The 22,402-nt window shown below is 38.4% G+C and overlaps 1 protein-coding gene across 2 annotated transcripts in view; it reads right to left on the reverse strand.

The window, feature by feature from the left end:
- Window positions 1-22,402, reverse strand: part of LOC120426143 (roquin-1) — an 88,231-nt gene that overhangs the window by 14,686 nt on the left and 51,143 nt on the right. For both annotated transcript variants that reach the window (XM_039590861.2, XM_039590860.2), the window contains exon 2: window positions 12,556-12,718. In XM_039590861.2, the coding sequence (XP_039446795.1) occupies window positions 12,556-12,717 (162 nt within the window). In that variant the 5' untranslated portion in view covers window position 12,718. The remainder of the gene's footprint in view (window positions 1-12,555; window positions 12,719-22,402) is intronic.

Genomic DNA, 22,402 nt, shown 5'->3' on the forward strand with positions numbered 1-22,402 from the left:
TTAGCTGATTTTTATGGCTAAAGGACGGTAAGGGTGTAGGGCAAACGTCAATAAATTTTGAGGGAACGATTCTCTCGACTTTGAATTTTGAGTGTACAATAAATAAAATTTAATGGTTCAATTTATTTATTTCACAAAGTTTTAACTGGAAAAGAAAAGGGATGGTAAAAAGTAAAACAACACTGAATTTTAAATTTTTACACTTGTTTTTTTTTTTGTTTTAAATGAATGATTATGCTTTCTAAAAATAAATAAATCTAGGAACTCGTGCATAACAAGTTCTAAACATTTCTATTTATTTTGTAGATTGCGATAGTTAATTATAAATCAACTTTTGATGTTTAAATTTTTATTCTATGGACAATCTAGCTAAAAAGAGTTCATGCTTAACCACAAGTTTTTTTATGAAAAATTGAAAAAAAAAAAACAAATTTTTAACACTTCTAAAAGTAAAAAGGTTTTAATGTTTTCCATAAACACGAAAAACGAATCAAACAAAAAAAATAAATTACAAACTCGCTTATCCAAAGTTCAATTATCCGAATCACGAACAAAAATTTTTTTTCGTTTTTTTTTCTTACATTTTTCAAAAATCGGTATCTTTTGAAGGAATTTTTTGATCGATTTGGTGTCTTCGGCAAAGTTGTAGGTATGGATATGGACTACACTGAAAATAATGATACACGGTAAAAAAAAAATTGGTGATTTTTTATTGAATATTTTGTCACTGATTTTTTTCAAAAATTCGAATAATTGGTCGCAAAAAAAAATCAACTTCATTTTTCGATGTAAAATCGAATTTGCAATAAAAAAGTACTGAAGTGAAATTTTGATAAAGTGCACCGTTTTCAAGTTAAGGCAATTTTTAGGTAACTGTTTTGAAAATAGTCGCAGTTTTCCATTTTTTTCAAACTAGTGCACATAATTGCCCACTTTTGAAAAAAATATTTTTGAAAAACTGAGAAAATTCTCTATATTTTGCTTTTTTGAACTTTGTTGATACGACCCTTAGTTGCTGAGATATTGCCATGTAAGTGTTTAAAAACAGGAAAATTGATGTTTTCTTAGTCTCACTCTAACAACCCACCGTTTTCTAACGTCGATATCTCAGCAAGTAATGGTCCGATTTACAATGTTCAAATATGAAACTGTTCGGTCGGGACCGAACTACGGAGCGTGTGGACTGTAATTTTGGCGACGGCGGACTCTCGGGTGCGGTCACCCTTGGTGGACAACGGAGGAACCACTTTTCGGAGGCGGAATCGGATGGAGGGCGGATCAAACTAATGAATTACTAAACTAAACTTCTATTTCTCTACATAGTTCACAAACGATTCGCGGTCGGGGGTTTGCTTCCTCGGAAGCCGGTTCGGGGTTCGCGTCGGATCGCGTCGAGGTTGGGCGAAACTTGTCCTCGCGTGTCGTACACCTCCTTCTCGGACGGGAGGTGGATCAAGAATGCTGCTGACGTCGTGGTGTGGAGCAAAACTAGCGGTACTTTCTGTTGTCGTTACACGCGCCGTTTTTCCTCCACTTTGTGTGTGTGGTTTGTTTTGGTTAGCGCTCCCTTCAGCAACGCTCGAGTGCACGCTAAACTCTTTCCGAACGGAACATACTCCCCCCGTTGAAGCATCGATTCAACATTTTTGCTGATCAGGTTGGCGTTGATGTCGAAACGGAGTGTTGAGTTGTTGATCAGATGCGTAGCAACGGGAAGAAGTAGACGGATCGAAGTTCTTCGTGGGCGGTCTCCATCGTGAAGGCATGGTTTGAGCAATTCCAGCTGCTTCGGGCGAACTTTCGGTGGTCCCAGACAATCTGCTGTAGTCGCATTGGCAGGTCTTGGAGTTCATTGTGGTCGATGGAGTGATGCGTGTGGAACCATTATCGGGCAGGTCGCACTGCGGTAACTCGGCACAAACCGTGCAGGCTTGTTTGATCCAGTGACGATGGTCTCGGTGGAACAGCTTGGTGTGATCATCGTGTTGAGCGGTTGGCCGCTTTTTGTTCTCCAGCGTGCGTTCGCCAACGGAGCACTTTCGATGGGCTGGTTCGGAATCGTTCATCAGGCTTCGTCCACCGACGTCTTGGATAATCGGTTTGCGGGGGTGGCATCCTCGTGTGTAGTTGGAATCGTCATCGTAGCGCCGATTGCAGCTTCGGGACATCCGCACTGTGGAGTAACTGTACGGCGGGTTGCTCGGAATCTTGCTCCGCTGCCAGCCTTCAAGCAATCGTAGTAGGCGAACTTTTTGGCTGCTTACAACGCGTCGGTTGACCTTGACGGACTGCGGAGCGACGATCTGTTCGCATGGCCCACGGCCGTTCTTCAGGAAACTGGTTTCACGACCGACGAAGTCGTTCTCGTAGTACTTGGCGTGTATGTTGTGGCAAAAAGCAAGCAAAATTGGAAGCATACTCACAAGTGCGGCAACGGCGGTGCTTGAAATTGTCCAAAGTGATCTGCTTCGTGGGGTTTTGGGCTTCGTTCTGGACTCGACGATGGTGGCTTTCAAGTTGGATGTTAGCTTGGAGCAGCAGAGACTGCCGTTTGTTCGATTAAGCTTCAGGCAGGTCCAGAAAACTGCGGCGATAGTGCGTTGTTTCTGCGGCGGGCCGAGTGGTTCGTTCAGGAGTGGTCGATGGTTCAGCGCTTCGCTTGTTGGGGTGCTCTTCTTCGGTGCTGCTCTATGCTGAAGCCGTTTGAGGGCGTGCTTGGAGCCACCTTTGCGTTCAGACTGCACGCACGTCGCCGTCAGTTGCTCGGTCTCGGACTTTCGTTTCGGTGGAGGTTTCTCTTCGTGGTGTTGGTGTGTCACGTTCACGCGATTGGGTTCCGGAGCTCCTGTGTCTCGCAGATCGCCAGAAGTTGAGCAGGTGGGTCGTTGTTCGTGTGGTGCGCCTCGACAAAGCACTGGTTGTAACGGGTCTGGGAACATTGGAGAAACGGCTTCCGTCTTTCGAGGATTGGGGTTTGCGGGTTTGTTGACAGCGTGCTTCTTCCGGGTTCCGTGGGTGTCGTTGAGCGGCGAGTTGGGACAGGCTATGGTTAGGCGTCGTTTATCGGGCGCTTTCGCAGCGGTTGGCAGCGGCGGATTTAGCTCGGCTCTGGTCTGGAGGGTTACAGCGTCCCGCTGGATGGTCGTCAGGGAGCTGCCGTGCTCGACACGGAGAGAATTAACCTTTTCGTTCCGTAGAATCACCGCTGGTAGCGGCTCGCGTTCTTTCGTTCGTGCGTCACCGTCCGTGAGCGAACGTTTGGAGTTGAACAGGTTGGGTTCGGGAATGCTTGGCAGCACTGTTGACATCATCTCGGCTTCGGGTCGGGATCCGCTGTCCTTTGAGCAGCGGTCAGTGTTGAGGAGCGTTGTCACCGTCGGCATTGCGAGTTCCCATCTCTCGTCGGGTTCGACTTGTGGTTCGATGCCGTTGTCTGTTGCGATCAGACTTGCTTCGTGGTTCAGAACACTGTCGGGAGTTGGCGCACCAGTCATGTGGGTACCGTAGTCCGGGAGGACACGGCCGGTTCCGGATTCGTTGGGGTTTCCTTGTGTCGGTTCGAGAGGCACGCATTTGACACTGGTTTCGGTTACTTCGCTGGAGATTGCGGACACTGGGAGGTCCGTCGGATCGGCATTGGTTGCCGGTTGAAGCTGGTCACGCATGACCACTTCGGTGTCCAAGACATCGCTCGCGGATGTGGGCTTGGATGGGCGGATTGGATCGATCTTTGGCGGCATACGACTTCGCAAAGCCGTATCCGCTTCCAGGGTTTGGGACCTGGACCGGGTTTCGGGTGGTGAGCTCGTGTAGCTCGTCGACGGAGAGTGATTTCGCAAAATCACTTCCGTGTCCAGGTTTTCGGGCCTGGATCGTAGGTTCGAGTTGGCGGTTTGTCCTGAGAGCTCCGGATGGGCGGACTCACAGGCCATCATCGGGGTGTCCCAGTAGTTGCTTTCGTAGATCGTCGGCGTTGACATCGTCCAGAGCTTCTGCTGGTGTGCAACGTAGTCCATTGCACTCGTTTTCGGGTTGGCGTTCGTCAGCGCAATGAACTTCTCCTCCAATGGCACGCTGACTGCATCGAAGAGTTGGTCGAAGGCGTCGTATTCCACTTCTTGCTGGGCGAGGTCGTCATCCGGAACATTGCCGACGATGCAGCTGTGGGCTCGGCCATACTCGTCGTACAATGCCCAAAGGGTTTTACGCAGCTTTGTCAGCTGTGCTAGCGTCGGATTCTGCAGATCGAGGACGACATCCCGGAGATTCGCGATCTTCTGCATGGCATGTACTCGCTGTTGGAACGCATCCTCCAGCTTTATCGTAAACATTGCCTTCCACATGGTGAAATTGGGAATCAGGGGGCAACAGGATCGAGGTGGAACGCTGCAGGTCGCCTACAGCGTTGGCAGCGGAATGTGGTTTACGCGAGAGGGATGTTTGTCTTCTCAAACGACGGGTTTGTTTCACTTTTCGCACTGTTCTGCCGCAGCAGGAAGGATCTTCTTATTCTTCACTTTTCCGGAAGCTCACTTCCGGAGCAGCTCTTTTTGGCAGCAACCGTTTTCGCACTTTGCTGAAGTTCCACTGCTCACAGCGAAATGTTTCGCGACACTTTTGTTCGACACTTTATCGGGAGGTCACTTCGGGAGCAGTTCTTTTGTGCACTTCTTACAAGGACCCCACTCGGCAAGCAGCCGAAGGTTCCGAAACGTTTTGGTGATGGTACGGCTCAGGGAGCTCAGTCCCAGAGCTTTTCTTCTTGCGCACTTTGTCGGAACTTTCCTTCCGGATGTCCCCGGGCGGCGCGCACACGGAAGTCCAATCCGGGTCGGTAGGACCATATGTTCGGTCGGGACCGAACTACGGAGCGTGTGGACTGTAATTTTGGCGACGGCGGACTCTCGGGTGCGGTCACCCTTGGTGGACAACGGAGGAACCACTTTTCGGAGGCGGAATCGGATGGAGGGCGGATCAAACTAATGAATTACTAAACTAAACTTCTATTTCTCTACATAGTTCACAAACGATTCGCGGTCGGGGGTTTGCTTCCTCGGAAGCCGGTTCGGGGTTCGCGTCGGATCGCGTCGAGGTTGGGCGAAACTTGTCCTCGCGTGTCGTACACCTCCTTCTCGGACGGGAGGTGGATCAAGAATGCTGCTGACGTCGTGGTGTGGAGCAAAACTAGCGGTACTTTCTGTTGTCGTTACACGCGCCGTTTTTCCTCCACTTTGTGTGTGTGGTTTGTTTTGGTTAGCGCTCCCTTCAGCAACGCTCGAGTGCACGCTAAACTCTTTCCGAACGGAACAGAAACATTCGTGAAATTTCCCGATTTTTTCGAAAATTTTTTTTTAAACCAACTTATATTTTAAAAAGGCATAATATTGAATATTTGGCCACAACATATTTTTTTCAAAAGTGCGACTATTTTCAAAAAAGTTACCGAAAACTGGCTTGAACTTGAAAACGGTGCACTTTATCAAAATTTCACCAAAGTACTTTTTGATTGCAAATTTGATTTTACATCGAAAAATGAAGTTGAAAAATTTTTGCGACCAATATATCTATTTTTTGAAAAAAATCAGTATTAATTCAAAAATTCAAAGATTTTTTGCACAACCTGGAAACATCCGAAAAGTTGGCATTTTATGTCCTCTAAAACATATCAAAAAATAAAAAAATTAAAAATAGTGTTTTTTTGCAAATCAAGTTTTAGTGACAAAAAATTAAATAAAAAATCACCAAATTTTTTTTACCATGTATAATTTGTTTTTCAGTGTAGTCTATATCCATACCTACAACTTTGCCTAAGACACCAAATCGATCAAAAAATTCCTTCAAAAAATCGTTTTTGTATGGACAGCTGCCAAATTTGTATGGAAAATTATATGGACAAACTAATGATGCAAAATGGTTTTTTTGGGCATACCGAAGGCACCAAAAAAGTTTCAGTCGGATTAAAAAATACAAAAATTAAAATTCTAGAAAGATACCGATTTCGTAGAGAACTGCTCAGTGAAATTAATATTTTTGAGTGGAGCTGACAACGAAATTCACAAAAAATCATCAGCAGAATGATTTTATTGGAGAATTTCGGGAGCGATTTTTTTGCGTGATTTGCCTCCTCCCTTTTTTGCGGGTAAAGAAAGTTCGCAAGCGAAATTGATTTTTTTGCAATTATTCCAATCCTGGTCTGGACTGTAATTAAACACAATTTTAATATAACGTTGAAGTTTACTTCAGATTTTCAAGTTGGATTTTCGAGAAATTTGTTAATGTTTGAAGTTTAAATTTTAAGTTCAAATCTAAACCTATTGATTCAAAAAATCATCTAATATTTTTTAGGATGTTAATGTCTTCAAAAGCATTTGAATTTTTTCCAAGGTCTTCGGATAACCGAGTCCAGACTGTATAGTGAGAGGAATCTTAAATATTGAGTTTAATGCTCAAAACGAATTGAATCAACGAATCATCTTTGCGGTAAACTTTACGCAGTTGGCCTGGCCGATTTAACGTTTGTGATGTTCCAAGGCAATCTAATGCAATGGGGCACTGCAATTGTTAATAATGACAAGAGGATGCTATAGGCGTTAATCAACCTAAGGCATTTTCCAGGATGCCCTCGAAAGACTGGCTGCGCTAGGGTTTGATTAGATTAGATTAGAATTGCTCAAAACGAATTGAGTGCAATTTATTGCCAAATTTTACAAAATATTATAAAATTATTCAAGAGAAAGAACACATTTTTCCAACGCATTTGCTTGAAATTCTCAATTTATACCGAATTCTGTGAAAAAAATTTGAAATTTCTATCTCTTTCTCGGCTTGAGTGGCCAGCAATTACTCTGTTGAAATTCAAACTCCTAATCTCAAGTGGATAGGCTAAGACTAGGAGATTTTATTTATGTGACGAATGTATGATTTTCTTTTTTGCGTTTAAGGCTCACTTAATTTAAGATTCATTCGATTCAGAGAAGAATGGATGATGAAACATTACTTTATTTGGCATACCAAACGATTTAGCTTAGTTAAAAGCCGAAAGTCTCAGATATTGGCTAAGATTATTTTAATATATGATTTTTTCTAAGGGATGAAAAATAGATTGAAAATAATTATTCAATTGACAAATTTTCCTTTTCCGTTTATTGGAAATGTATCTCTAGTAATTCACCTTGGTTTATTCCAATAGAAAGAAAGAGTCTACTCTCCATAACTAAAAGGTTTCATAACGAAATCAAAAAGTTCCAAGAATAACATTGCCTTCCATTGCTACAACTTTCCTGAACACTTACTCAACCACTTTTACAGATCTGCATTAACTGCAGTGCTGCACTCGTGGAAGAAAGTACGCCGTCTTCTTCCCCGTTAGTTTAGTCTTCATTGCAAAGGTTATTTCCAAAAATGTAAAGCAAAAAAAATCAAACAGAATTACATCATCGCACTTTAGCAGTGCATCGCAGATGCTGACGTCATCAAGGCAACATCATCCTGGTCGTCGTCGTCGACAGAATGACCCAACGACAGCGCAGGCAGTCACAGTAGTGCAAGGTTGAGAGAGAGTCCACACTTTTATGCTGCCCCTTTCCACTAGCAATAGAGGCGGCTCCTCTCGCTCGGAACACGGACGCTGCTGATGAGTCATACAATTATTCCCGAGCTTTCTGACGTAAACAAGTCAATTTTATTACGGAACCAACTCCCGACACCTTTCTTCTATGCCCAGAGCCAGCCTTGAATAATTTGTGCGCATTTCCGATTCTGGGGAAAATCTTGTCACCTTCTTTTTTACGAGCTTTTTTTTTGGCTTTTCTGTTGCGTTGCTCCGGATCGTGCAAATCAAAAATTTAAATATTTTTAGAGGATTGCCCAAAATCCCTCTCGGGGGGAATGTAAAGTCGGAGAGAGTGGTAAACGGGTCATCAAATAATAACGGTTTTTGCGTGTGAGTGTAAACAGTTGAGTGCGGATTCGTTCGTTTTATGCAGATTCAGAGGTAACACAGAGAGCATTCAAATTCGGAACAAGGACCGAAAATAAGGACCAACTTGAATCGTAATGTTTGACTCACAAAACGGTGACATGTGAAATTTTAAAATTTCAGCAAGCAATTTATACTAAAAAAAATATATGTATTCTGAAATTTATTAAAGTTTATATTTGAATAAGGCCGTTGCAAATATTCTTCGAAGTTTATGTTTAAAATTGATCCAAAAAACTAGAGGGAAGATTTTTTTTTCAAAAAAAAAAATTAATGATAAAAGAAGTCTTATCAACTGAAACTGTATTTTTCTGCATTGATAATAAAAAATAACTATATTTAGTATGCTTGGGCACGTTTGAAAATGCTTAAGCGAAAATTTCAGATGAAAAAATATTTAGTCTACAAACTTGTTAAGGGTATTTTTCCTTTCCTCAACACTTTCCACAACAAATTAAACATCATCATCAATGAACCCGGACCGTTTGGTACGGTATGTCCACGCTTTCTTCCTCTCCGGTTGATTCTGCGAAATGCGGCCACCATTGCTAGTACCAACCACTAGTGTCTTCCTTTTTATCTACAAGGACTTCGCCGCCCTGGGCTCCTAAGTGTATGAAAGTATGGCACGGAGCGACGGCGCCGAATACCCCCATATTTACACAAAGAATTTTAGAGCGCCCACCGCGGGATTCGAACCGGCAACCTCCGGATTGTGAGTCCAGTGCGCGGTCCGATTGATCCACACGGGCGGGACAAAAAAATGCATAAGGTGGTATAGCTTTTCAAGTTATAAATATTTCTGGCCTTGAACATCTTCATTCTGATAAAAACATGATGAAAAATATCAACGAATCACACCAAATTTCCAAAAAAGCTCTCAAATACTCCTCTTCTCGTTTTAAGATTCACATTTATTGCTTCTCCAATTTTTTTTTTTTTTCAAAGTTTAGGAAAACAATTTCATAATTCTATACAAATATTTTTGAGGTAATTTGAAATGGTTTCCATTTTTTCTTCCGTAAACCGGGGTGACATTGATAGATTTCAATTCATTTTTGGAATATTTTCCAACTAAGGTTTTTTTTCAAGATTATTATTTTATTATTTATTATTATTTACTGGGGTAGGCCAAAGAAGGTCCATGCACTATTTTTGGAATAAAGTTTTAATAGTATTAAGAAAAAGTTTCGTTGAAAATTATTATTGTGAATTCCGGAGTGACCGTTATTTTCGGTAAAATTGTTAAAAAAAATCGGAATTTGACTTGAAATTCGTTGAAACTAGTTTTGTTTATAAAAATACCAATTTATATTGCATTTTAAAGTGAAATCAAAGCACGAATCAAAAGTTTTCACATTTTATATGAAATGGGTTCTGCTGAAAATGACTATTTATTTTAGTTTTTTTTTAATATGTTTCAAAAATACATAATATTAATTATTTACAAACTTATTTTACTTTTTCCTAGTGAAAAATTGTCCAACGAATTCGAAAATCCATTCCGTTTTCAGATTTGAAATCATGTTCATTGAAAAAATTATGACACTATGAGAATATTAAAATAATGCTATTCATCAACATTTAATTAATTATTGTAAACTAACCTTTTAAACTTTTCAAAATTTTATGGAAGCTTCTTCTAGTAGTAATTCAAACACTTCTTTAACACGGTCAGTATGATTCCTTACCATTCCGTGCGCATGTAATTTCTAATCTTCATTTTACGAAAAAATCTTACATCTATCAAAGCCACCCCGGCTATCAAAGTTACCCCGCTTTACGGTATTTAAAATTCGAAAAAAGTCAAATAGAATTTATAATTATTCTGTTTTTTTTTTTTTTTTTGCAGTAATGCGCAATATTCTCTTACAATAATTTAATATTTAAAATATTTTGTAAATTGTGTAATTGTGAGTTTTCTAAACAAGCCATTTTCAACATAATTTTCCATACAATTGTTAGCAGCTCTCCATATAAAAATGGGATGTGAAAAAAATTATACATTCATGCCCTGGTTTTGCACTGCCCCGGTTTTGATTCGTTCAGATGCCTCGGTTAAGTACCGCCCAGTGCTTAATTGAAACACAAAAATACGTATTTTTCCTGTATTTTGAAAACATATGTTTCTAGAAAAAATACTCAAAATTATTGTTATAGCAAAAAATTCACAAAACCACGTTTTTTTTTGAAAAAAACAACATTTATTGAAAATAATAAAAAAAATCACAAAACTACGTATTTTCTAAAAAATACTCAAAGTTTTAATTTTTTTCATTATGGGTATCAAACGATCTGTCTGATCACGCCTTCCGTCGGACAGGGAAGTAAATGTTGGCCCCGGTCTAACCTAGAGGTTAGTTTGATAGCTCAGTCCAGGTGTAGGAGTCGTTTCCCTGGGTCCTGCCTCGGTGGAGTCGCTGGTAGGCAGTTGGACTAACAATCCAAAGGTCGTCAGTTCGAATCCCAGGGTGGATGGAAGCTTAGGTGTAAAAAGAGGTTTGCAATTGCCTCAACAATCAAGCCTTCGGACACTTAGTTTCGAGTAGAAATCTCGCAATCGAGAACGCCAAGGCAATGCTGTAGAGCGAATAATTTAGATTTTTTACTATCAAATGATTGTGGATTTTTTTTCATGCATTTCGAATATCATTTTTTTGAAAATACTCAAAATTCTCACGAAACAACATATTTAAAAAAAAAACACTCAAAATATCAGTTTTTACAATAAGGATAACAAACGATCGGAATTTTTTCATACATTTCGAAAGTTGTAACACAATTTTTTGAAAATACTTAAAAAAAATTCACAAAACTATTTTGAAAAAAAAAATGCTCAAAATTTCAGTTTTTCACAATATGAGCATCAAATGATCGAGATATTTCAAAAAAAACTCAAAGCTAAAACATTTTTTAAAATACTCAAAATTTTCAAAAACAACGTATTTTCAAAAAAAAAAATACTCAAAATTTCAAGGTTTAAAAATTTATTACATTCGAAATGTTTAAATAAAATTCCAATTATTTGTTACCCAACTGAAATTTTGAGTGTTTTTTTTTCAAAAATACGTAGTTTTGTGATTTTTTTTTGTATTTTAAAAAAGCTTGCTATTACATTCGAAATGTATGAAAAAGTCCGATCATTTGATACACATATTTTGAAAAACTAAAATTTTGAGTACTTCTTCGAAAATATGTAGTTTTGTGACAATATTTTCAAAGTAATATTGTAGTATTTTCAAAAAATATTGTTATTACATTCGAAATGTATGAAAAAATCTCAATCATTTGATACCAATATTGCAATTTTTTTTAGTATTTTTTTTCTAAAATACGTAATTTTGTAATTTTTTTCAGTATTTTCAAAAAAAATTATGACATTCGAAATGTATGACAAAACCACAATCATTTCCTACCCATATTGAAATAAAAAATATTTTGAGGTTTTTTAGAGTAAAAAAATACGTATTTTGTGAAAATTATCAAGTAACTATAATTACATGGATAGCTGCCATCATCCTGATTCCAAAACACTATAATTTTTGATGTTTGCATGATTTTCAATTCGATTATAGCCAATGTCTCCAATATAGCCAAAATCCCATAAGCTCTGTGCTTCGGTGCTAAACCGAGGCATGACTGTACACGGATTTTGTTTTATTATTTCTAAAATCACGTTTGTCTCCGAAATTGCAAATATTTTGCGTACAGAAATTCAAAATATATGCAGAACATGCTAAAAATGAATACCATCAACGCGGGAAAATGTACTTCAAATGGTTTCAAGTTCAAGTCCATAAAATTATCAAAGTTTTTTTTAAATATATTTTTTTAAATAAGGCCGTTGCAAATATTTTTCAAAGTTTATGTCGCCCCCCTCCCCCCTCTTCAATATTGGTCTTAAAAATCAGGGGGTAACAAAAAATCCAAAAATCTTCAAAATATCCATGAAAATAGAAGTATAATCAACTGAAAACAATCTAAAATGCATTTTTCTGCATTGATAATCATGTTTAGCATGTTTGGGCTTGTTTAAAAATGTTTTGAATTTTTATGAAATTCCAATGTACAGCACCGCAAATTTTTTTTTCGCAAAAAAAAATAAAATTTTTGTCAATACTTAGATTTTTTGGAAACTAATGATGGCAAAACAACTGGACGGTGTATAATGCATTTTAAAACACTTTTTGAATTCAACTGTTAAAATCATGGCTCGTAAATTAAATTTTTAAACTTTTTTATTTTTTTGTCCCCCCCCCCCCTCGACTTTGGTCAGAGGCGAGGGACATAAACTTCAAAAAATATTTGCAACGGCCTTAAAGTAACAAGATTTTTTACAATTTTTTATCGATCAAAAAATTCCTTCAAAGGATACAGATTTTTTTTTATTTTCTTATGCCACTTTTGTACGGACAGCTGCCAATTTATTATGCAAAATTCTGTGGACAAACTGATTTCACAAAATGACTTCTTTGGGCATACCCAAAAACCTTCATCCAGAGTAAAGAAGGGACAATAAATCCGATGGCCAGAGAATTGACCAACAGAATGTTAAACTTACAAAATTGCCAACTCACCTGATCGAAGGGGCACTGCTTCCGGTGCAGGGTGGCCAGGCAGGTGCGGCAGATCGTGTGGCCGCATCCTAGGCTGATGGGCGGGCGCAGGTTCGCCGCAAACTCGTTGCAGCAGACCGGACAGCTGAGAAACTCGGTCCATTGGGGCGCCTGTATCGGCATTCTGTAAATGGTGAAGAAAACGTTGCGCGCATTAGTTTGAGTTGAAGTCTCTCGCGAAGAATTGGTCTTGGCGTTCTGTTGGTTCGAATGGTTCTCTTCTGGTTCGGTCCGGTCGGTGGTTGATTGGTCGAGGCCACTCAAGGTCGCAACGTTCAAACGGCTGCAGCAGTGCCGCCAACAGGTAGGAGGAGTGAGTGACATTTCGATGACGAAGACTTGAAACCAGTATTCGGTGGTGGTGGTGGTGGTGCATGATTCAACCGGTTCGTTTTGCTGGCTTGCCTTTTGCGGCAATTACTGCCACGTTGACGTTTGCACGCCGCACTCAGTCAGTGGTGGTGGTGGCCGGAGTTCGCCAAAGAAGTGGTGGTCGTCTGGTTGTGCCAAGGGAATTCCCATGATCTCGTGGTGATGGCCGGTGATCTTTCAAAAAAACTGAGAGGACTCGACTTGGAGAGCTCTCTCTCTCTCGAAATGGCAATCTCTGGCGGCTAGTTCAGGTTTGCCAGGTTGGCTTAAGCAGTCCATAACGACATCCGCCACCAGGTGATGATGGCGTCTCGGAGCGGGGTGAGGGGAGCTGGAATCCGTCTGGAAGGCATCACTCTTTCTTTCATCTTTGGTGTCGCGGTCTATGAATGACGAGACAGACACACATTGCCCGAAGGGGGGAAGGAGATGTCGGATTAGAAATTTGTTGTTGTCGTGAAACTGGATACAACGGTACAAGGTAGCCCGGCGGCAGCATGTCAACATCCGTCGTTGTTATTGACGAGAGAGCGGTGTGTGCGATTGTTGGAAGATTGATTTATTTGCACGTAGATTCAGACGGTTTCAGGGCTTCTGGGGATCGGATTGGCAGTGGTTCTCCAGCAAGAATGTATGAAATTGGCTTAAAGTATGCAAATGATTGAATGTCAGATATTTTTTATGCTAAGCATTGAGACAATTTAATTTTCAAAGAATTTTCGTTACAACTCAACCACGCCTTTAGACGTGCTGCGATCTAAAAAAATGCCAAAAATGAATTTTCAATCAATTTTTGATGTTTGAAAAGCCTTTGAAAGAAGAACTCTTAAAATTTTAGAAAATGTTATGGTTAAATGTTTGACTTGTTTTATGTGACTTTGCCAATGTTTTAAAGAATGTAAGTTTTGGGGTCAACTGTGGCTGTGTTTTTTACAAATATTTCCTATATTTTAAGCAAAAACATTTTTTCTAGTGACCCAGAATATTAATGTATTAGAATGATGCCTTGCAGTTTTGCATCATTCCCGGCTTTGTTCTGTGAAATGGTTTTTGTTCTATTGACTAAAGCCTCAAATAGGAGGGCCGAGGTACACAGTAAAAAATAATGTAAATTTGGAAGCTGTTTAATTTTACCTCAATTTAGACTGACAAAGTGACATTACACCAGAAAAGTGGTGAAATTACACATTTCCAGAGGTAAAATGACACTTTTTTTGACATAAAAGATGTACCCCTTGCCAGATGTCATATTACCATGATTTTTTTTTCTGTGTACCCCAACGGACTCCGGAATATCTCTGCTAAGAGCGGACCAACAGTTAAAATATAGACAAATCTGGATCTTTTGCAACCGGAAGCATCCAAATTGGTCAATTCTACCAAAAGTAATGATAATTTAAAAAAAAATGAAATAGGGGTCAAATGACTACCCAATAGGGTGTCCAGAAAAAATAACCCCCTGCTCCACAAGCAAAAATTGGTTTATTGGGTTATTTTAAGCATCTGTGCAAATTTTGAGCGAAATTGGTTGAGATTAACCCATTGATACCCGAGCCTAAAGTTGGTGAAAAAAATGTTTTTCATACAAAAATGACTTTTTTAAATCGCTAATATGTAACTTGTCAGGATCGAGTTTTACGGCTTTGGTGTGTTATACAAAAATGTAGAGCATTAAATTTTCAATAAGAATCTCACGTTTGGCACCGTGCAGATCAAACTGTAAGAAAAATGGGTTTTCCATACATTTTTTCGATTTTTCCCATACAAACTTCACCTTCGAGTATCAATGGGTAAATGTTGACCGATTTTGCCCATATTTGACCAAGAGTCCTAAAAAAGCCCAAAAACCAATATTCAGCTTGTGGAGCGAGGTTATGAGGAAAAGTCCCATATTCTGGGCACCCTACTACCCAAGCGTTTAAGTGTTAATATTACACATTGCATGTACAATTTTTGTAAACACCGAAAAAAAAGTGCAGTCGACGGGATTCAACCCCACCACCAACAGTAAGGACTGGCGCCCACTGAGCCATCAGCCATGTGATTTTTACGTGGCTTTTTCATTTCTATTCTTTTCTTTAGCAAATCTAGAAGGTTTTTTTTTTATTTTTTCCTTCTCTTGCCAAATGTGAGAATATCCAATTACATCAAAATGAACTATAGTACAGTAAAAAAAAAGTATGAAAATAGTAAATTGAACTGAATTGACTTGTGAAAATATTTTTAAATTTTTTTTTCCATTAGTATACTTTGGCTGAGTTTTGACTGACATTCTCTATATGAGCAATTCTCTCAGATTTCGGTCTTCGATTTTTTTTTGTATTTTTTAATCAGGTTGAAACATTTTTGGTGCCTTCGGTATGCCCAAAGAAGCCATTTTGCATCATAAGTTGGTTCATATAATTATCCATACAAATTTGGCAGCTGTCCATACAAAAATGATATGTGAAAATTCAAAAATCTGTATCTTTTGAAGGATTTTTTTTTATCGATTTGGTGTTTTCGGCAAAGTTGTAGGTATGGATACGAACTACACTGAAAAAAAATTGGTGTAAAAAAAATTTTGTGTTTTTTTATTTAATTTTTTGTCACTAAAACTTGATTCGCAAAAAAAAAAACACTATTTTTTTAATATGTTTTAGAGGACATCAAATGCCAACTTTTCAGAAATTTCCAGGTTGTACAAAAAATCATTGACCGAGTTATAAATTTTTGAATGAATACAGATTTTTTCAAAAAATCGAAATATTGGTCGCAAAAAAATTTCAACTTCATTTTTTGATGTAAAATCAAGTTTTAAATCAAAAAGTACTTTAGTGAAATTTTGGTAAAGTGCACCGTTTTCAAGTTATAGCCATCTTTAGGTAACTTTGTTGAAAAAAGTCGCAGTTTTTCATTTTTTTTTTTAAATTAGTGCCCATGTTTGCCCACTTTTGACAAAAATATTTTTTAAAAGCTGAGAAAATTTTCTATATTTTGCATTTTTGGACTTTGTTGATACGACCCTTAGTTGCTGAGTTATTGTCATGCAAAGGTTTAAAAACATGAAATTTTATGTTTTCTAAGTCTCACCCAAACAACCCACCATTTTATAACGTCGATATCTGGAGTTTTTTTTTGAAAAGGTCCAATAAACTAAATTTCCAGTTTTTGCTTTTTGAGTGTTTTTGAAACAGCCTTGAGTCAGGGGTGTTAAAAAACACCCAAAAAGCAAAAACAAAAAAATGGTTGTTTGGACCTTTTAAAAAAAACTCCACATATCTAAGCAACTAATGGACTGATTTACAATGTTAAAATATGAAACATTCGTGAAATTTTCCGATCTTTTCGAAAACAATATTTTCATTTTTTTTAATCAAGACTAACATTTCAAAAGGGCCAAACATTCCATTTTACCCTTTTGAAATGTTAGTTAACTTTCTCCTAACTTTTTGGTGCAGTAATCATCAAATGTTAGTTTTTTTTATCACACATGTACGACACTATTTGATACATATATATTTTTTTTTTACAGGAAATTTATAAAAACTTTTTTTTTTTTAATTCGTAATACTCTACACAAACAAGTAGTACAGCAAGTTGGCTCAGTGTATCAAAAGTGGACAAATGTTTTTTAAATAATTTGAAATATTTTTTTTATGTTTGGAATCCCTGGAAAACCCGGTACTGCATTGTTTTTAGGCAAACGCCGCGTGCCACGTTCAATCAAATGAAAGGAAAAGTAAACACACACACACCTACACAGATCTGTCAAAAGCCCAGATCTCGATGTAGTTTCGCTGCGTGCGTGTGTTTGTTTGGATACCTCACTGACTGAGACTGATCGCCACAGAAAAGACGGAAAACATAATCATGTTCGGCATATCCGGGCATATCTTATGCGCATGTATTACGGATAGACCGATTTCGCGACGACGACGACATCGAGTTCGGTCCTCTCCTCACTTAAGGTATACGCACGTACAAGAGCGTCCGTAATATGTCTGGCGGTGGCACTACCAATAACACGTGGAAATGGAGGGAGGGGGGGGGGGGGGATCTGGCATCCGAGAGGCTCAATTAGACATGACGTAAAAGGGTACTTTCGAGAGAGAGAAAAGGAAAAAAAAGACGGGATGTAATGTGTTCGACAAAAAGTGTCAATCAATTTCAGTTACAGGTTCGGTTTCGGGGCCGGCAGAAAACCCCTTTGGGATTGGGCACCTCCCAGAGAACCCGGATCAATCGAGTGACAAGTGCGGCTTTAAGACTTTTAAAGAATTTTTTTTTTCGCATTCTGGGAAATCATGTTGTTTCAGACTTGAAATATTTAACATTTATTATTTCTTTTTGTATTAGATCAAACCCAGATAAATCGACATAAATACAAGTTTTCTGCATTGTATCTCCCAAATCTCCCAAAACCCGGTCGCTAAACCGTCGCAATCCAACAGCGAATCATAAACCAATTCCATTTGCCACGTTAATGTGGCTAATGTGTCCCCATCAACAAGTTGCCCAAATGATGATGTCGTGTCTTGGCTGTAGTCGCAATCGACTCCAAACGCAACAACAACAACTCCGCAAAAGGAGACAAAAAGCCACCACACGATAGACAAACTATAAGGTGAAAGTTTCTTTGGCTCCACGGTCGAGAGATTTTTGTGCACTACACCACACTATACAAGTAGAGTAGTGGTGGTGCTAGTCATCGTAACGCAACAACAACAACAACATTCGTAGACATCGTCACCACCAGACTAGATAGCTTTGGGATATTTCGCTATAGCCAGACAAAGCCTGAACCAGCCAGCAGAGAGACCTTCTCTAGGCCGAATGGAAATATTCCATCAGAAAACGACGTGGTCCGGATTTTCGGTTTTCGTAACCAGCCAAGCCAGCCACCATTCACTCTGCTGAGCAATACAATGTTGTTGTAGTTGGAGGTAGTTTGTTGCCGATTTGGTTTGGTGTGGGTTTTTGTACTGCTTTCCGCTCGCCAAACAACACGACCGTCGTCTTCGCTCTCCTCTGCAGTTTGGCTTGTTGTTGTTGTTGTTGTTTTCATATCTTTTGCCATGTTCATGTTGGGTTCACTGGGTTGATATTAGTTTGCTGCTGCTGTATTATTTGCTTTTTCTCTTTTCCTGACCGTATCCACAATGGGGGGGTTACATCGGTGGGAATTTACTTCCTTCTATTTGGTATGATTGCTCTTTTACGTGACATTTTCCTGATTCAACAGTTTCCAATTAGACTGATGAGAGCAATCAAACGATGGACATTCCGTAAGATTGTGGGATTATTTAGCAATTTCATTCCACTACAGTAGCTACGAAGCATTTCTAGCAGCGTAAAATTGAGTAGTTTTTTTTAAACATTTTACTGCAAAAAATCGTATAAAAAATAGAAAATGGTTTAAATTTACACTCAAAAATAAAAAAACAACACGTTGGCAAACAAAGTTCCTTTGCACGCAAATACCATGTTGCGACCTCGGCCTGCGTCGGGCAACCTTTGTTTAGTTCATGTAATAAACATGGATCGACTTTTCAAAAATCAATTAGCTACGGATGGTTGGACCTCTCAGGATTTACAGGGTGACGAAACAGACAAGTGGTATTTTACTCTGCTTTAAAGTTCGTAACTAGGGCGTCCAATTTTCCCGGATTTAGAATTTCCCGGGAAACTGGAAAAATAATTTTGAAATCCCGGGAATTCCCGGGATCTTGGGATTTTTTTTAAACAGTCATAAAATCTATATTTTCATTATATTTGTTATGTTTTCAAGCTGAAAATCATAGAATCAGCTCAATTATATTAATTGGTGATAATCTACACTTCAATCTAAACATTGACAATAGCTTTTAAATAACTTAAGGGGTTGCATAAATGTAAATCGGCATAAATGTTACAGGTTGGTATGAGAACACATTTAAAGTTTTTAAATCTATTTTCAAGACATTCAAATATATATTTTCATCTATCAACAAAATAAATTTAAAAATTTCTGGTTGTACCATTGCCGAGATATAACAATTTGAATTCGCAATTCGCAATTTTCAGTGTAAGAACGGGCCTTGACCGATCTTGTGCACCAGGTTCCCGACGAACACGCACTGCCCTTACACCTACATCTCACCCTTGCTCTGAGTCAGTACGAGCAGCACGCTAGAACACGCTTTGAGTGTTCGTGCCAGGCATGCACACCTTCTTTTCCAGTTACGCATTTTAACTCGGCCGGGGGTGGTACATTACGTAGGGTTTGATGTATGTATAAGCGCCTAACCATTTATAGTGTGCCTGTCAATTTTCATTAAAGCAAAAAACTGTTTTATTTTTAGTTTGAATTCAAAAACTAATTGTTATTTACTGTGTATTGTTTTCTCCTGAAATCTTTCCTAGTGTTGAGTCGTGTTTATTTGTTGCTATTTCTTTTGTCGCGGTGATTTGTTACAATTTTTGGTCCTAAGCATTTTATAAAAGTTTACCAAAAGTACAATAGAAATATTTGTGTTAATCATTTAACCATTCCATAAATTGAGTAAGGGCTCAAACCTCACTAGTTTGAAAAAAGGGTGAAGATTGAAAACAATAGACAGTAAAAGAGAATTTATTTTATAAAAATCAAGAATCAATAGTAAGAGAATGATGAGCGAATTTTAAAGAATAAAAATGAGAAGCTAGATGTATTAGATGTAAAATTAGACATTAGTTAATAAATAGAGATACAAAACAAGCTTAGATTAAAGTAATGATAATTTATATGACAGATAAAGAATTATTCAAATAAATAAATTCGCAATAAAATCAAAAAAGATTAGGCAAATGATAAATAGACTTGATATTACTAGTACATTAAGGAAAAGTATATGTTTATTCGCAATTCGCAATTCGCAATTTTCAGTGTAAGAACGGGCCTTGACCGATCTTATGCACCAGGTTCCCGACGAACACGCACTGCCCTTACACCTACATCTCACCCTTGCTCTGAGTCAGTACGAGCAGCACGCTAGAACACGCTTTGAGTGTTCGTGCCAGGCATGCACACCTTCTTTTCCGGTTACGCATTTTAACTCGGCCGGGGGTGGTACATTACGTAGGGTTTGATGTAAGTATAAGCGCCTAACCATTTAAAGTGTGCCTAACAACTTTCATTAAAGCAAAGACTGTTTTATTTTTAGTTTGAATTCAAAAACTAATTGTTATTTACTGTGTATTGTTTTCTCCTGAAATCTTTCCTAGTGTTGAGTCGTGTTTATATGTTGGTATTTCTTTTGTCGCGGTGTTTTGTTACAATTTTTGGTCCTAAGCATTTTATAAAAGTTTTTCAAAAATACAATAGTAATATTTGTGTTAATTCTTTGATCATTCCAAAAATTGAGTAAGGGCTCGAACCTCATTTGGTTGAAGAAAAGGGTGAAGATTGAAAACAATGGACAGTGAAAGAAATATACTATGTAAAGAATCAATAGTAAAAGAAAGATAGTAATTTATTAAGTAGATAATGAAATTAACAATAGTTAATAACAAGAGGTAACAATGTGCAATTTATAGGGCAGATGAAAAATTATTCAAATAGATAAATAAAGATAAACAAAATTGACATCGCTGCCAAATTAAGGAAAAACAGACAGTTTGTTACAGCAGCATCAATTGGTAAAATAGAGTGGAAAAGCGTTGAGAAATAAGAGAATCAAATGAGTAAAATCGAAATCAAATGGAGTAAACAGAAGTTAACAGAAGCCGCGTTAGAAAATCAGTGAAACAAAATAAACAGAAGATAGGTGGTAGATGAAATAGAATGAAGAGAAACCCCGTTGTGCGATGTTTCAGGTACATCCACAGCAGTTGACTCAACATACTGCGAATCAAAACAATACCGTCTACAATCACAAATTACATCCCTTTCCCACATTGTCGCGCCCCTTTCTTTTAGCCGTCTCGACTTTGACCCGCGGTGGTCAAAGGTTTACGATCCGTTTCCACAGGCCACCAGCTAGGTCATCATGAAAACCAAGCCAACGTGGAGGTAAGAAAATAGGACACTTGCAAGGAACCAGAGCTATACTGTCTTGATCAAGAAATGATCTAACAGGACTACGGGCGTAGTCAGTGACGCTCCTTCCAGGATGTTCCTCGCCTGAGCGTCAACTGAAGAGGTATCATCAGAATCATTCGCACTTGGCCTGCATTAAGGAAAAGTATATGTTTAAGAAAAAAAAACAAAGTTTGTTACAGCAGTCTCAATTGGTAAAAAAGAGTGGAAATGCTTTGAGAGATAAGAGAATCAAAAGTTAGTAAAATCAAAATCAAATGATATTAAATAGAAGAATCAGTGAAAAAGTGGGAATCAATAGAGCAAAAATAAAAAAAAAGATAGGTGGTAGCTGAGAATGAAGAGAAGAGAAACCCCGTTGTGCGATGTTTCAGGTACATCCACAGCAGTTGACTCAACATACTGCGAATCAAAACAATACCGTCTACAATCACAAATTATTTCCCTTTCCCACATTGTCGCGCCCCTTTCTTTTTGCCGTCTCGACTCTGACCCGCGGTGGTCAAAGGTTTACGATCCGTTTCCACAGGCCACCAGCTAGGTCATCATGAAAACCAAGCCAACGTGGAGGTAAGAAAATAGGACACTTGCAAGGAACCAGAGCTATACTGTTCTGATCAAGATAATTCGGATGATCTAACAGAACTACGGATGTAGTTAGTTGCGCTCCTTCCAGGATGTTCCTTACGTAGACGTCAACCGAAGAGCACGCAACAAGGTCAGTGCCATTGCATGCTCTTAGGTATCAATCTTTGGCCTGCTGCCGAGATATAACAATTTGAAGTTTCAAAAAACGGGTGCCACGATATCTCAATACTGCTTTGACCAAATCCGCTCATAATTTTGGTGAACACTTGTTAAACTGGTTCCGTGTGCCTGACGAAGGCCAATTTTCAAAAAAGTTTATTTTTTAATAATATAAAAATATTTTTAATGATTTTCATATAAAAGCTAGAAAGCTTTTGATTTTTGCTTTTTTTCAAATATGCAAAAATTAAAAATCAGGCATCGGCATGCACACGGGAGGTCTTGTGAGTCTTCTCCCCAAATTTCAGTCAATTTGGTCCATCCTATCTTGAGAAAACAAATGTTCACACAGTTTGACAGTTTGCTTTGCGCATGGCAAAATTTTGTGCTTAAATCGTCTCTTACTCATATTAATAATGAAGATATTTCATGAAACTTTCAGGAGTGATCATCTTTCAAGTGGATTTAATAAGTTTTCAGTTTTAAGATTTTTTGCATTTTCTAAATGTATGTAATCGCATAAAAGAAATTAAGAATATATATTTTTATGTTTTTTATTCTGCTTCGGCCAACTGGGGAAAACCGGGACTACAGTCTGAATAGTTAAATATATTTTTTTCCAATTTTTAGAATTATTAATATTAGTAAATG

The sequence above is a fragment of the Culex pipiens genome, chromosome 3 (assembly GCF_016801865.2).
Source record: "Culex pipiens pallens isolate TS chromosome 3, TS_CPP_V2, whole genome shotgun sequence".
Lineage (NCBI taxonomy): Eukaryota > Metazoa > Arthropoda > Insecta > Diptera > Culicidae > Culex > Culex pipiens.